General features: G+C 39.6%; 1 protein-coding gene across 1 annotated transcript; it reads right to left on the bottom strand.

The window, feature by feature from the left end:
- Positions 1-3,471: 3,471 nt before the first annotated feature.
- ccdc40 (coiled-coil domain 40 molecular ruler complex subunit) lies at positions 3,472-15,744 on the bottom strand (the record flags this gene model as incomplete). Its single annotated transcript, XM_083906047.1, has 18 exons — positions 3,472-3,723; positions 5,423-5,581; positions 5,691-5,879; positions 6,381-6,501; positions 6,780-6,871; positions 6,953-7,122; positions 8,385-8,598; positions 8,701-8,946; positions 9,713-9,895; positions 9,997-10,240; positions 11,379-11,500; positions 12,392-12,514; positions 12,611-12,768; positions 13,875-14,094; positions 14,276-14,419; positions 14,503-14,633; positions 15,160-15,253; positions 15,661-15,744. 18 exons carry the CDS (start codon positions 15,742-15,744, stop codon positions 3,472-3,474), a joined length of 2,946 nt encoding a protein of 981 aa, XP_083762173.1.
- Between the last annotated feature and the right edge of the window lie 216 nt (positions 15,745-15,960).

The raw sequence follows: 15,960 nt of genomic DNA, 5'->3' as shown, positions 1-15,960 counted from the left end.
AAAAGTACTTGGCCACACAAAAACTGATGAAAATGCAGCACAAGCTTTCCACAAGTTTGAATGAATCTTATATGGGTACAAATAAGTTGCAATCTTCATTTGACTTAAAAAAAAACAAAAAAAACCCAGCATGTTTCTACTGCTCAGCACTTCATTCATGTTCGGCTAATCTTATATTTTGGCAACAAATGTAATAAAAATAGGTTGCGTAACCTGAAGCCTCCGTTAACGGCTCAGATCTTTCTTATCTCCCGTATTATTGTTTCACGCAGGGAGGAGAACACTGTTGAGCAGCAGTGGGAATTTCCCCATTCAACATGTGTGGGAATAAACATGGGAAATAAAACAGTGAATCTGTGGAGCGACAGTATGTCCTCATGGAAAACATGATGATCATATTTTTAGCTGCAGAACAAGTTGAAGAATAAAAATCTGCAAAAATCTGAATAAACTAATAATAAACGTACGGCCGGAGTTACCGAGTCTGAGATGAACTTTATAACAGTGTGATCGCGTCATAAAAGTGTTCTATTTTTACTCCAGCAGTAAAATCTCAACAGGTCATTGCAGTTCATAAAGAAACACAATCAGTGTCCATGCTCCACTTCATTTATCATCTTTTTGCATCTAAAGTGACCATAATTTATAATGATATCATGTTATATTTAGGGGTTGTTCAAAAAAGTAATTTGGTGATATATATCGTTGTTCGTCTTCGTTCAATACGATAATGAATACGCTTTATAAATAATCAAATAATCGATATTGTAATGAACAAATTAAGGTGCTTTAAAGTAAACAGTCTCTGCCACTTTCACTCACCCGGCGTAGCTACTTCATGTCTCCTCATGGTGGCGCTGCTCAAATGAATAAGGGAAACTTGGGTGGAAGTTACCTGGCTGAAGAAAAGGAAATGTACAGAGGGATAATGGTGGAAAAGATTATGGAGAAAGCTACGTTAAGAGATGCTCCATCCACGTTCAATACATAGACTTTATGCCCTTTGTTCTATGTGTTGTGAATAAATAGAGAAATCCTGCACTTTTAACTTTGGAAGGATGTTTTGTTTTCTTCAGTTAAACAGATATGGTGATGTACCGCTATATGATTGTCTTGCAATATATTGATTATTACAGAATCGGCGTAAAGCGTTATATTAGTATTGTGGACCATGTATCTATCGCGTATCGTATTGTGAGGTATCCTGTGTTTCCTGTGCCCATAGTTGTATTGAATAACTGAAACTAGTGAGCAATAAAAATTAATTAATTGAGAAGAAGGATAATTTTCTCATGGACGAGTGGAGTTGCCCCTGCTGACCATTTTAGAGAATATAGGTTTCAGGCACTTCAGCATTGGCTTCACTGAACAGACCCAGAATTTGCACATCAAAAACATTAAAACTATGCATAATTTTAACTTCTTATCAACAAATGACTATTACCAAAATATTACAGACATCTGAACCTGTTCCTCTCCCAAATGTGGAGCCGGCGCGCAAACTTTCATCTGATTTTTAAACTTCTACTGTTTCAGATCTACGTCATAGTTGTTGCCGTTGCCGTTGGGATCTTATTAGTTCTTTTTAACTGTTCAGAACGCCAAAAAGTCTAGCTAGATACAATCTGGATAATATGGAAAAACCTGATTTGGGCTGCTGTCTAAACAAGCCCTTAGTCAGCTCTACATGACTCTGTTTCCCAGTATAGTAGGGTTTAGACCTTAACAACTTTTACTCTCATACAAGTGACTTGCTTTATGTCAAGACGGAGACAAAGGCAAAATTGTGCTAAAAACACAAAGAAGCAACAGAAATGAATTCTGCTGCAAAAGAAAAAAGGAAAAAGATATGGTTGTTCCACAGTTTGACAGGATAAATGCTTCCTGTCCCCGTCTGCCATTGCTCTGCTGCTGTATACACACAAACGCTCCCTCAATCAGGTCTGATAGTTCCACTTGACAGAGATTTTCTGATGACAGCAGCAGCAAACTAACAGTTAAATCACAATAGAAATAAAATGTTGTTCCCTGAACAAAAGAAAACTCTGTGGGACTTTTCCCCAACATACAACATACAACTGTAGCTGCAGCCAAGAGTAATTACACAAATAAATATTGTGTTGAAAGTGCTGATCATCTCGTGTATGTTGAGAGTGGGTTTGTCGTGTTTAGTTTAGATGCAGATGCAGATATTGAGCTGTTTGCGTTGCCACACCTGTGCATGCACGCTGCCCTTATACCGTGACAATGTGCCTCTGGGTTACATGGAACATCTTCACACACACACAGACACACAGACTGAGTAGAAGATGGTGCACATGGAGAACATACAGCCTCAGGAACTGGTTCCACGACATTCTGTCAGCAAGTGTTCACCGTTGACGTCAGCAGAAAGGCCTGCGGCGGCTGTGGTTAGTTGTGGTTGCTGCAGTTTGTTCAGTATAATACGTCCAGCCAGTGCTTAGCACATCTGCTTGAAATTACAGGAATCAAACAATCACATGCCCAAATAAAGTATTTAAAATGGCGTCACAATCGTTCAGCACAGTAATATTGCACCTGATGATCTTAGATGCCTTTTTTTTTTTAATATGAAATTGCTCCATGTACGTTTTAGAACCATTTCTGAACTTCAGAAATGCTCACCTTATACGAGCCACCGTGCAGCATTATGTCCTCGGGCAGAGCCCTCCTGGTTCTACCTAAGAACCCAGAGGAGACGGAGCCTTTGCCATCAGGGCCTCTCAACTTTGGAACGACCTGTCTGAGGAGGTAAGGCGCACAGAATCATTGACATCTTTTAAACCACTTCTTAAAACTCAGTTTTATACTGTAGCTTGGCATAAACCTTGTCTTTAAATATCTGACCTTGACTATTCATATTTTGACAGTTTTCATTATTTTATACGTCTAAACCTTTTTATACTTCATTAAGCTTTAATATTGCACTTTTTTATTCCTTATTATTTTTGTTTGTTCCTCATCTGTCATCTTGTTTGACTTTTGTTAACCTGGTCTGTGGAAGCACTTCGTCATCTCTGTTTTTTCCTCTGGCTGACTGTAGTCAGATAAAGTGGCAGACCATGAGTGGGTGCGTGAGTGAACCCTTATCTCTCTCTTTGATCCAAACCTCATCTCAACTTCCTCCTCCATTTACTCTCCTTTACTCACTGTCATGTCTAAACACTCCCCTGCCACGACTCGACTCAAGGCCATGACAACAAAGGAGGGTGACGCAGTTTTGGTACACATAAAAAACTGCATTTATTCAAACTGAATAAAACTAAATCGATGTGACTGTGAATGTGAGTTTAGAACATTTCTTAAGGATGGAAAACACCGACGCAGATGATCGAGCTCCACCCTCCTGGTGTCCTGCAGCACAGGAGGAAGACAACAATAAGCTTCATGACAATAAATAACAATAATAATAATAAATACAGACACAGGGAACATCACATCTTCTCACTCTCAAGCCGCCTCCTGATCCAGAGCCTGTGTTCGTGCTGCTAGAGATAATGACAGCCTGTGGAGACTCCCCTGGTGCTGGGGAAATTCCTCACAGACACGGTGCAAGATGGCGCTGGTCGCGTGCACACGCTCTATCTGACTTTGCAGGGTGACATCGACTGACTCGCTGGTGGACAGAGCCTGGTAGCTGCCCTGACGTACGCCCTGCAGCCTCTTCATCCGGCTCTGCAGAGCCACCAGGTGGGCTACGTTCTGGGGGAAAAAAATAAATAAAAAAATGAGAGTGGAAATGTTTGCTGCTTTAACTTGTTAGAAAGTTTACCACTAACAACAGACAACAATGAGTAGTTCCACCTGTTATTCTTGGTTAGTGGGAGAGGCTGTAAGGTGTGGAAACTGTGTTGCTTAAGACACTAAATCTTCAGCCATGTCGACCTAGAAAACGTCTTTAACATGTTGTCACCACACCTTCATCCCATTATTATTCACATTTACCGGCAGAGGGTTAGGACTAAGGGTGCATATTTCAGCTGTAAATAGAGATTGACACGTAGCAGCTCTTATTTAAGACAAAGGAAGCGTCAACAAAATACATACAGCATCATATAGAAGTTGGCTGAATAGTTAAAAGTCATTAACAGTCAGAATGCAGATGCAAACCACTATAACACATAAATAGTAAAACACACATCACTCTCAGTGATCTCTATTCAGTCATATCACACTGATCATCTGGCAAAGACTGGGCTCTATGTCTCTGTCACTTCCAGAAAGTGACATCTTTCTCTTTGAATGATTCTGCTGTGACGGTGTATTCTGGCCACACATGAAGAAAACAAATATGTTCTTGCCATGTCAAGATTTACTTTGACATTTTGACTTTAAACTCAAACATTCGAGAATAAAGTTGGGAATTTTAAGTCGACATGTCCACTTTAACCTCGACTTTTGAACATGTCATTTATTCTCAAACTTTTGAGTTGAATTTATCTCGTCATGGAAAAATAAAATAAAAAATCTCCATCTGCATGGTCCTAATACTAATATTGCTGATACTGTTAATGTTGTGCATACTTTATTCCAGGAAAGTTTAATTTTCCTGTTTTATTTCGTTTGTACACACATAAATACATCATCAAATAATGTCAAGTTAGCATGAGTAACAAACCAATTGGGACTCATAGGAAAATCTCACCCAGAAAAACACATAAAAGTTCAAATAAAACTCAAAAATAATTTATATAATAATATTATATATATATATAAATAATAATTGCAATGCTACTACACTATTACTAGCAATAATAATAAACAAAAATAATCAGGGGATTAAGCAGTATGAAAACAAAATCAGAGTAAAGTGTGATTGAAATACTCACCTGTGTTTCCTGAGATAGTGATCAATGTGTCTTAGTTTCCTCTTGTTCACAGATAAGGACACCAAAGAATCTACTAAATGCAAGTTTTGATTCTACATGATCTCTCCACGGTATTTAATAGAGCACTGACTTGTTACATGACAATAGTAACTTACTTGAGACAGAAGTCTTTCTACAAGGTTATAAAATAAGTAATAATCACAGGTCTCACAGCTGTGTTTAAAGTCCTCTCTGTCAGAACAGACAGGTAAATCAAGCCTGTTTTTTTGGGGGGGGGGGGGGGTTCCACAGTCTTGGAACAATCTTCCGTCTCTCATTTCCTCACATGGTCTCAGAGACTTTTTTGTAACTTATATACAATGTGTGAACAGGAGAAACTCTGCATCTGCTTCACGTGTAGTTGCATGTGTGATGCTGCTGACTGACTCTGTTTTGGCTCAGGTCCACTTGTCAAAGAGACTTAAATAAAGGTATTTTAAACACCGTTTGAAGCAGTGTTACAGTTTAGTCAGATGACAGCATTCATTAATGAGGTTTAATAAAGTGTATTGTGCACAATGAGCATTTCTTACCTTGTCTTTCATATCCTGACAGTTTGCAAAGTCATGGTCCAGGCTGTAGCTGGTGCTGCTCAGTTCTATCAGCTGCTGCTTCTGCTGTGAAAGTCTGTCACTCAGACTCACTTGGTTCTCCTGTAGCTCCCTGATCCCCTGCTCACACTCTGGCACATGCTTAAGACATGTGAGATACGCATACACATGGATGATAACACTGCTTCAGGAACATTATACAGGTACAGGTATACAGTATAGTCAGACGTGGGAGATCGGTGTCTCTGACCTTGAGCGTGTCCCTGATCTTGCGCTGCAGACTCTGTGTGTGGCGGCTCAGGTCGCCCTTTGAGGTTTGTCTGTGGGAGCTGTGAACCATCACCTCCCTGCGGAGAACCAGGGTTTCTCTCCTCGCCACCGTGGCCTCACTTTCCCTCACCAGCTGCTCCTGCTGCTTCCTCAGCTGATTCAGTCGCACCTGCATATGCACGCACACACAAAAACAGAGTGAGTGGGAGAAAAACAATGTGAATTTAGTAGCTGACATAAATGTACTCTTCTTTCTTTCTTACTTTCTTTAAGTTCATGATATGACGAATATCGTGTGCACACAAGATATATATATTTGGTGCCAAGAAATTAGATCTCGTGCAAACACATTTTTATCTTTTTTCTTTAAAAAACAAAACAAAACACATTTTTGTGAAAGATTACAAAAGGACAGTAGACAACTAACTGTAACTGTGCATCAGTGTAGGAAGCAAAATATCCACATCCACAAGTCACCTGGACAACACTTTCTATCACTCAACGATATATCTACAGTGTAATCATCTTATTTAATTGCACTAAAAACTGAAAAAAGGACCAAAAACAGACAGATATTTTGAGCAAATATCTGAACGGTCTTGTGACAGTGGGACCAAGTTATTATCACGTTTATGAAATGTTATTTTCTGCCTCGTCTGTTTGTGTTTACCTCCATACGGTGTATCTCAGTCTTCATCATCTGGATTTCTCCCTGGCCCACTTCAGAGTCCACAGCTGAACGAGTCTCCTTCACAAGCTGGATCTTCTTCTCCCACAGCATGATCTGCCTCCTATAGGACACAAAATGCAGACACACACTCAATAAAAGGACCAACAACAAAAAACAAAAAAACAGCCTCATAAGCATAAAAGGCTGCAAAGAAAATGTAGATCAAGATATAAATACTATCGTAGAGGTAACTATGTAACTGAAGATATCATATTTTCCATTATGCACAGCAATATACCTTACATGTTTTATTGTGCATAAAGCAAACATCCTTTATTGTTGTCAAATATCTTAATGACTGGCAAACAGACACAGTGAAAAAGCAAACGTGTGACTGACTCAGCTTCCACCAGGCTGTTGAGAAGTCGTTCTTTTTCCTCCTCGGTCTTCTCCACTTTCATCTGCATCTCAACTGACTCCCACTCTGCCTCCTAAACACATCACATTTCATCAATAACACAAATTTGCACAAATTAACACAGTTAAAGATGGAGTTAATGGATGTGCTGTGCCTTAAGTCTGTGGAGGAAATCTGTCTCCATCAGCATGTTCTCCTGCTCCAGGGTTTGGCTGAGCTGCCCGTTCTTGCTGAGGAAGGTGTTGAGCTTCAGCAGGTCTCCACGCAGTGTCTTCATGTTCTTCTCCAACTCTGTCAGCTCCTGATGCTCTGCCTCAATCTGTTCTGGAGGAGAGAGAACATGGAGTCAGTACAAAGGGAACTACAGGCTAAAGGAGCTGTTCATTTTCTAACTGTCCCCAAATTTCACTCGATGTCACTTCCTTTACTTTATTTGACTAAACTGTAACAATAATGCAACAATCATAATTAAAAAAATGTTATGCAGGTTTATAATATAGTGACATATATGTTGAATTATGTGATATGTTGAATTATGTGATATGTTGAATTATGTGAATGCATTACACACAATGTACAATGCGCTAAATTGTCGCCCCTCGGACCCCCGCTTTGTCGGTAAAACACGCAAGAGTGCTGGCGAGGGCAACGTTATCCGAAAACCGGAAGTCTGCGAAGGCCGCGAAAAGTTCTATTCTTGGCTCTACAGTGCAGCACAGAGTTCTACACAAACTTCCAGTAGATACATGCTATATATGACAGAAATGTGCCTGCTAGAGCCTACAAATGATCACTTTTCCAAATGCAAACTGCTGTGAGCTCCCAGTAGCCTCTGTGGCTGATGTAGTTTCCTGTCCCTTAAGTTTAATTTTTTTTTATTTTGTTTTTCCCCATGTGTCACTCACACACTGACTGAGTTCCTACACATTTTACATTTCAAAATTCCATACTTTTCCAAACTGAAACTTCCAGACTTCTCAGAGGATTTTACAGTCAATATTAAACATCTGAATACCAATTGTTAGATGCTTATTATGTAAATAAATATTGAAATCCTTCACTCATTTTTCATGAAGCCAGCCCTCAGAAAACTTTCATCGACCCATGACACTGTTGCAGCCGACAATCGGTGGCTGGCTCGACAACACGTATGGAAAATAATAAATCAATGAGAATCAGTAACAGTAACCATGGTAACGCAACACCATTCTACAGCCAGCTTGATTAGTTTCATATCATGTACAGGTAGGCTATGTTGCGTTAGGAACTTGTTTTGATTTTTTATATATTAATAGATTTTATTTTAGAAAGTGAGATAATAGTCTGGAAACAACACAAACATTTTTCCTTACTTTTTTCCCCTTTTCCATACTTATCCAGACCTGGAAATAACTCAAATTCAATTCCATACTTCAATCTTCGACTGCTTTATCCTCCACATGAGGATCCCGAGGGGCACTGGTGTCAATCTCAGTTGGCAAAAGGTGAGGTACACTGGACAGGTCGCCACATCACTGGTTGCCTATTTTCAAATTACTGATGACCTGTTTGTTCAGTTAGTTAGTTAGTAAGAAAAATCAACCTACTCTCCAAACGTATTTTCTTCTGCTGCATCACAGTGTGTTCCGTCTGCAGTTTGAGCATGTTCTTGCTGTTGCCTTCGATCTCCTGGGTGAGACCGACCAAAATGCCCTGCTGTTTCATCCAAAGATGCTGGTCACGCTTCATATTGGCTGCCATCTCCTCAGTCTGAGACATCAGAGCTTCTATCTTGATTTGGAGAGGACTTAAGTCTTCATGCTGGGAAGGAGATGCATTTTTACTGATGCATTATTACTATATTCATAATTCAAATATTAATTAATCCACATCAAGAGACATTTCTTCTCCAGGCTCTCTCACCCCAGTGCTGGCTGCGATTTGACCGATTTTCCTATTTAAATTGGTGATGGTGGTCTGCCTCTGCTCGATGACTTTCACAAAGGATGACATTTTATTATGGCTGGACGTGAGTAAGTTGTTGTACTTAGCGACTTCCTCATCCAGGGCTTCCTGAGCGACGGCCAGGCTGTCCAGATGTTCGCCCACCTCACTGCTCTCCAGTTCCACCGCCAACAACTCGTTCTCCAGCTGCCATAACTGGGACATCTAAAAAAAAAAGAAGAGACATTATTGTTGTTATTCTACACATATTGTACGTGGCTTTGGGGATTTTATTGCATCCTCTCTTCTTCAATATGCCACTTCTATAGCTTCCCACATTTTGTGGCATAATAAGGAGCAATGCACTTATTTTCTACATATGACGTTGAATTTACCCAACATAGGAACGTCTACTCTGTGATGTCTACTGCGGTTCCTCATGGACATTCACAACATTTAATATAATCGTATCCTGATTATTATTATTTTTTTTTTTTAAATACAGAATTAAGTTTGGGGATCTAAAAAAAATCTCCTGCGACCCTTCTATGGGTCCCGACCCAGTCTTTGGGAATCACTGCCATTCTGTGTTCTATATATGTACATTACTGCAATTACTGTGTTCTTGAACTGAGATATTTGCTTTAAATTGTGTTGTATAATGTAAAATGACAGGCCACACGTTTGGTATAGTGGTTACCACTCTTGCCTTTGCAGCAAGAAGACCCGGGTTTGCGACCCAGTCTGAAGAAGGGCCGTTCTGCATGGAGATTGTGAGGTGAGAGTGGATGGTTGTTTGTCTCTATGTGGCCCTGTGATGGACTGGTGACCTGTTCAGGGTGTATGCTGCCTTTGCCCTATGTCAGCTGGTATTGGCACCAGCGCTCCCTCGTGACCCACATGTGGAGGATAAAGGGGTAGAAGATGGATGGATGTGCAATAACAATTATTCTATTCTAGGAAGGAGCTTCCTGTAAAATCCCATACTTACCTTTTGTTTCTTGAGTGCAGCGGTCTTGCTGATGAGCTGCTGGGAGTACTTGGCAGCCTTGTTGTGGGTGAGCTGCTGCTGCATGTGGCTCATGATCTTGTCCTCAAACTCCAGACGTGTGGCACTCTCTTTCTCCTGCTGCCTCCTCTGATCGTTGACTTCAGCCTGGAGGCTGCCGGTTTCCTAGAATGACCGAGGAAAGGAAAGGAGAGATGAAATAAAGAATCAGAGTGTGAAATAAAGCTCTCTCGGGACAAACACAGAGGCATTTGCCCTCTTTGTACCTTGGTGAGCCGCGCAAGAGTGCGCTCTGTCTCCCTCAGAATGCGGACGCAGGTGCTGTACTGGGACTGCAGAGCCTCTAGCTGGGCCTGTTTCTGACTCATTAGTTTTCTAGAGGTGGCTCCATCCATATGAGACCAGTTTAGCTGCAGAGTCAGTGTCTCATTTTGCTCCTGCTCTTCAGTGGTGGACTTCTTGTAGCTCTCGATCTCTCTGTCCAGTAAGATGACTTGGTGCTCAGTCATGCTGTGGTGGTCACAGTAAAACACAGTCAAGCAGAAGAAAAACAGTGGATGTGCGCTTTCATTTTGATATTCATTACCATTCCTATGCTGTGATGTATCATTTTTAATAAAATCAAAGACCTGTTATTTGAAAAAGAATATGTACAAAGAGTTTAGCCTGTTGGAGCAAATATGTGTGTCAATATTATGTTTGTTTTACTCACGAGAGGAGCTCCTAGACATCAGGACATTCACCGCAGTGCACAAAATCAGAATTATTTACCTCTATATTGTGCTGTCTTTATATTATATTGTATTCTCTCATGCAGCAAAGTACCACAATGCCTTGTATGTTTTTTACTTACTTGGCAATAATTCTATAATAATTGTTTCTGATTATGATTCTGAATTTCTCTGCTAATCAAAGATATATTATCAATTCTTTTAGGTCTAATTAAGGTCGACAAATTCCACAACAATTTTATATCAATTTGGCGCAAAAAACTACCACAAAAACCTTAATCTTTACCAAATTAGAATTAAATCATTTTAAAAATTAGAAAAAAACAATAACAAGTTTATAAAGTCAGATTCTATTATTGTTATTGTACATCATGTCTGAATCTTTCAGTTGTTTAAAGTATTGTATATGTCATGCTAGAATACATTTCTAAAATATATATAAACACACATATATACATATATACATATATAAATATTATCATGTGTCTAACTGCAGTCTTATCATTTGATAATGTGTATATTTGTTTGTCCCCTTGGCTTGAAAGCCTGCACGTGTAAACAGAAGTGGACACAGGAATATGTGATAGAATAAAAGTGCTGACATAGATGCACTGTATGAACGCGTGAGTGAATGGCATAGAGAGCATTTGATGTGTCATCATACAATCCACACACTATGCCGTTGTATTGTACATCTGCACATAATGCTGATCCCAGTAAAAACCTGTATTTTATCAAGGCAGCTGTAATTTCTGTTTAGATTTCTCTTTTATTTTGGCCTGAAAACCAGACAAAGGCAACAATCTATCACTTTAATCACCAAGATGCTGTTTATGGATCATACTGTAGCATGCACAGCATGTCTGTGCTGCATTAGCTTATTTTAAGAGAATGAGAAACAGCCTCCTCCTCCTCACCGTAAGGCCTCGTTCATCGCGTTCAAAGCCTCGTTCCGTCTCCTTATGTCCACCAGGCTGCTCTTCCACTGCTGCAGCAGCTGTTTACGCACCATCAGCAGAGACTCCATTTCCATCTCAGCCTGCACACATTTACAAACATGACTGAACATGTGTCGTACAGACACCAACAATCACATAACATGAGGCTGTATACTGTATATTAAGAGCTTACATGTGGTTCAACAAAGTAACAATGTTGTTATATGGTCAGCATTAACAATGGCCAGAATTGTCTTCATATAAAGCACAATGTGCTTGAGCTATGTAAGATATAAAATACACAAACAATTAAAATGGTTTAATTATCATTGTACCCTTGCTCTACCACTGATCCACAGCCATCTATGTTTTGTTCTACATACTGTGTGTGAATGGGGATGACATAAACTGCCTTCATCACATAATACTGACAAATGTATCCTCTATTAAATATTCTATACAGAATACATTTGTTTTTAAATTGTTTGTTTAAAATGTTCTATAGAAATAAACTTATAAAACCAAGTCGATAGAGTACTATCATTATAATCCCTTATTATGTGTTATCAGTTAATGTAAGGTATACAGAACATTTTCAGTTAATGAGCGGTTTTAACATTTCTTAACATTCACTCTGGGTCAAATGAATGACCAAAAGTAGAGATAACTAACTGACAGATGATCTTCACTCGATGCTGCAGCTTGAAAGAGAATCTTAGCATCTACAGTGTTTGTTTGCAAAAGCTGCTAAACTTTGTGCAGCATTGAGCTGATAAAGAAACGTATATATCTGTCTCAGACATTGAAAGAGTCTAAAAAGAGGACACATATTGGACTTGTTTTCCTTGTGTCGCCACAAATACAACTGTAAATGCTGATCTTAATCCACTGAGTGTTGAGTATACTGATGCCGAGTTAAGTCCTGACAGTAGATGTTTGGCTTTTTCATCTCACAGGTAAATACACAGTGTCTTATTTCAGACTACAATTACCTCAGCGTGTGCCTCTTTAGCTGCCCGTGTCTCCTCTGCTTGAATTCTTGCCTGAGCCTCGTACAAGTCTATCTGCTGAGTCAGCTTCTCCACGTCCTTCGTTAGATGGTCCAAATACAAATCCTGATGAAAGGGAACCAGTGAGATTAAGTTCATCAATGATAACACCTAACATAGCTAAAGCTGATGTTGTTGTGTGTCTAGCTTCATCCTGTGCACCTGCTTCAGTTTCTGGTCTTCTGCATGGTTCTTCTCAGCTGCCGCTTTGCCCCGAACGTTCTTCATGGCTTTGACGTGAGATCGCAGATCCTCACTGACTCTCTGTGTGTAGACGAGGTGCAGCATCAGGTTGTCGGTCTCAGTCTGTAGCTGGGACACTGCAGAGAAGACACAGAGGAAAAGCATTCACACATGTCTTAAATGTGGAGTTTAGAGATTTGGACTAAGAGTGATTGAGTGTTTTTGTTGGTGAAAAGCTGTTGCACTCTTTTTTCATGGACAAAACTAGTGGCTACTTTTAAAACAAAGCCTATAGAGCAATGTTGGAGTTGGAGATGTGTGTATCAATTCTTCCTGACCTGGACATACCTAGAGAAAAATGTCTACTAATAACTGATGGATCCAGATTGTGATTTCTGGATTTAAGTAAGTTTATAATTACAGTAGAATTGACAATTTCCCAAATAAACATTACCATACTATATATAGTGTGTGCAGACTCTTGCATTGGTATAATTTCATATGGGCCTGTTGCCCACATATTTATCCTCCTACATCTTATATACTCAGATTAGTTATAGCTTATGTTCCCAGGACTTAATCGCTTTTACTGTCCATTCTATCCGCACAGAGCTTGACAAAAATACATTTTCCTACTTTCAACCTGGAACAAGCTTGAACAGAGAGTTATTTTGAAGATCTCTGTGATCTTAAGAGAAGATGAGGCAAACTACATCTTTGTACTTTGTACTTTTATTGTACAACTATTTACAGAAGTCAAGAACAGCCATCACCATAAACCGCTTTTTCCTGACTTTGGCACATTTCCTAAAATACCCTGAAGCTATTATTTTTACCAAAACTTGTTTTTCAAACTCTGAATCTTTTGTTGTCTATCCCTTGTCTCCTTAATTTCACTTGCATCTACCCACATCCCTCACTGCCAAACTAGCCAGATGGTTATCACTTGGAAAATAACTCATTTGTTTATCTCATTATCACAAAATAGCAGACGATAATTCCATGATCTCGAGATAACAGAAAGATTAATAATAATTAGCAACCATGGCCATTCTTAGCTTGTGTAACTATCCTTAATGTAATTTTATCCGTCTTTTAACTTTTATCGGTGAAAATCAGTTTGTACTTTTGATTTTTTAAACATGTCGTATAAATACAGTTATTATTATGATGGATTTAATTAATAATCTTAGATGTGGATGAAGGGTTTAATGTAAACGGTGAAATGGCAGCGCAGTCTCACCACTGGCTTTGGCTTTGCCTTGTTGGCTGGTAGAACTGGAATATTGGCTCTTCACTGTCTCCAGCTGATCCTGAGCCTGCCGGTGTTTGGCTTCAGCCTGTTCCCTGGTCTGATGATGCTCCTCCAGCTTTGAATGGAGTCTGGCCAGCTGCTCCTGAACTCTGAACATCTCAACACCAATCTCCTCTCTGTGTCTGTCATCTTCCTTCTCCTGTACCAGCTGTGGCAGTGGGTGAGTGTGAGAGAGCAGAGACAGAAATCAGAAAACAATCTACTGATCAGCTGGTCATCATCTCTTTAATACATTCTCCTTTTAAAAAATGTGGTGTTTTTGTTATTAAGCCAGGCCTTTAGCTGCACAAAGAAAAAAAAAGTCAGGATAAAATACAGGTGCACAGCACCATCTTCTGGACATATTGTAGGGAGGCAGAGAAAATGTAGTTGTTACAAAAGTAGACAACCTTTTCCTTTAAATCCAGGTTGATCCTCTCCAGCTGTTTTCTCAGGTGGTTGCTCAGAGCAGCTTGTTGCTTTCTGACCAGAGGCTGCCAGCAGAAAAAAACACAGCATCAGTGACATGATAATTACATTTTTCGATCACAAACATATTAACGAAGAAACTACAAACATGTTCAGGATCCAGAACGACTAACTCCTCCTCTTCCTCCTCCTTCAGCAGCGGCTGCTGCTCATCGTCCATGTCCTTTGATGTGTTGTGGTTCGAGAGTTGAAGTGTTGCCATCATTTGAGATGCATTGTCTTGCGGTGAAAAACAGGAAATAATCATTTTATGTAGTTATTTTTAGAACATTCAACACTACTGTGTACTACTGAACTTATAAATTCACATTTTTCTGTGTTTTCTCTATATACTGAGCTACAATTTGATGTCATGTCATCCTTTAGAAAAAATAGAGTTAAAGTAAATAAAGGCATTGTCATCTTCAGCACAGATTATTGCCATTGGACTCTAAAGATGGGCTCTCTCTATGGAGTTTGGTGCAGGGGATGAGCAGTGTACAAACTTCAGTTTCCAGTCAAAAAAACAAGGGCAAACATATTATTAAGATATATCATAGACTTAAGAAGGTGTATATTTTATGAGGTGAGCTATTTTGTTTCCTTTTCTTTCCCTCCTGTAACTGCTTGCAGCCATGTTTTCAGCGAGAGTGAGCACTGTAGTTTTTTTAATGAACTATGCTTTTGCTGAGAGTGTATTGAGTGGCGCTGTTATGTGTCACTGGTGTGAATTTTAATTCCCCCGCAGGGTTAGTGGATGACTGACCCGAGTCATTAGCCAAAGAAAGGTTTTCATCTGCACCACTAAGAGCAGGGTGAAGGTGAAGTGCCAAGTCATCAGGCTCTGGTCCACTCTGTTCCTGTGAGACACACACAGAGAAAGAACATACAGTATTAATGTGTATTGTCACACAAACACTGTATTTCTATTTTTCTATTCTATTACAGTGGCATCACAGCATGTAATCAAAAGAAGAAACTAATAATAATAATCGATCTTGTTGTTGTCAGTCTGTTGTTGTTTGTCTGGCGCACAACTGTCCACTCGACACGCTTGAGACTTGACAGGTGATTTACCGAGGACAACATTGTCTACAGTGGTGATTTTGACATTGTTTGGATTAGAAACACATGAGCTATCTTTAAAAAGATTTCCCTTAAAACCTACACATAATAAATGGGTACTGCTGCACCAGTAGACAAAACAGGAACACTTTTTTTTGGAAATACTAACTCAGCATTCCCCACTCATTTGTCAGCAGCTTACCTCTGGGACAATCGCTGCCTGGTCTTCTGCTGCTTCCTTCAGCTCGGTCTCGTCCTCATCATCTTGGCCTGACCTTCGCTCCATCCTTCCTCCCTCACCTCCTTCACCTCCAGTACTCTCCATTAAACATGTGATGTCAAACTTAAGGACACAAATATATATATACATATATACACACACACACACACACACACACACACACACACACACACACACATATATAATATACATACATATACATATACATATGTGTATATATACATATATATATAGAAAATGTCTGCCTTTTCCATGGCAGAC

The sequence above is a fragment of the Microchirus variegatus genome (genome assembly GCF_963457635.1).
Source record: "Microchirus variegatus genome assembly, chromosome: 19".
NCBI lineage: Eukaryota > Metazoa > Chordata > Actinopteri > Pleuronectiformes > Soleidae > Microchirus > Microchirus variegatus.
This window is presented reverse-complemented; position numbering and strand designations above follow the sequence as displayed.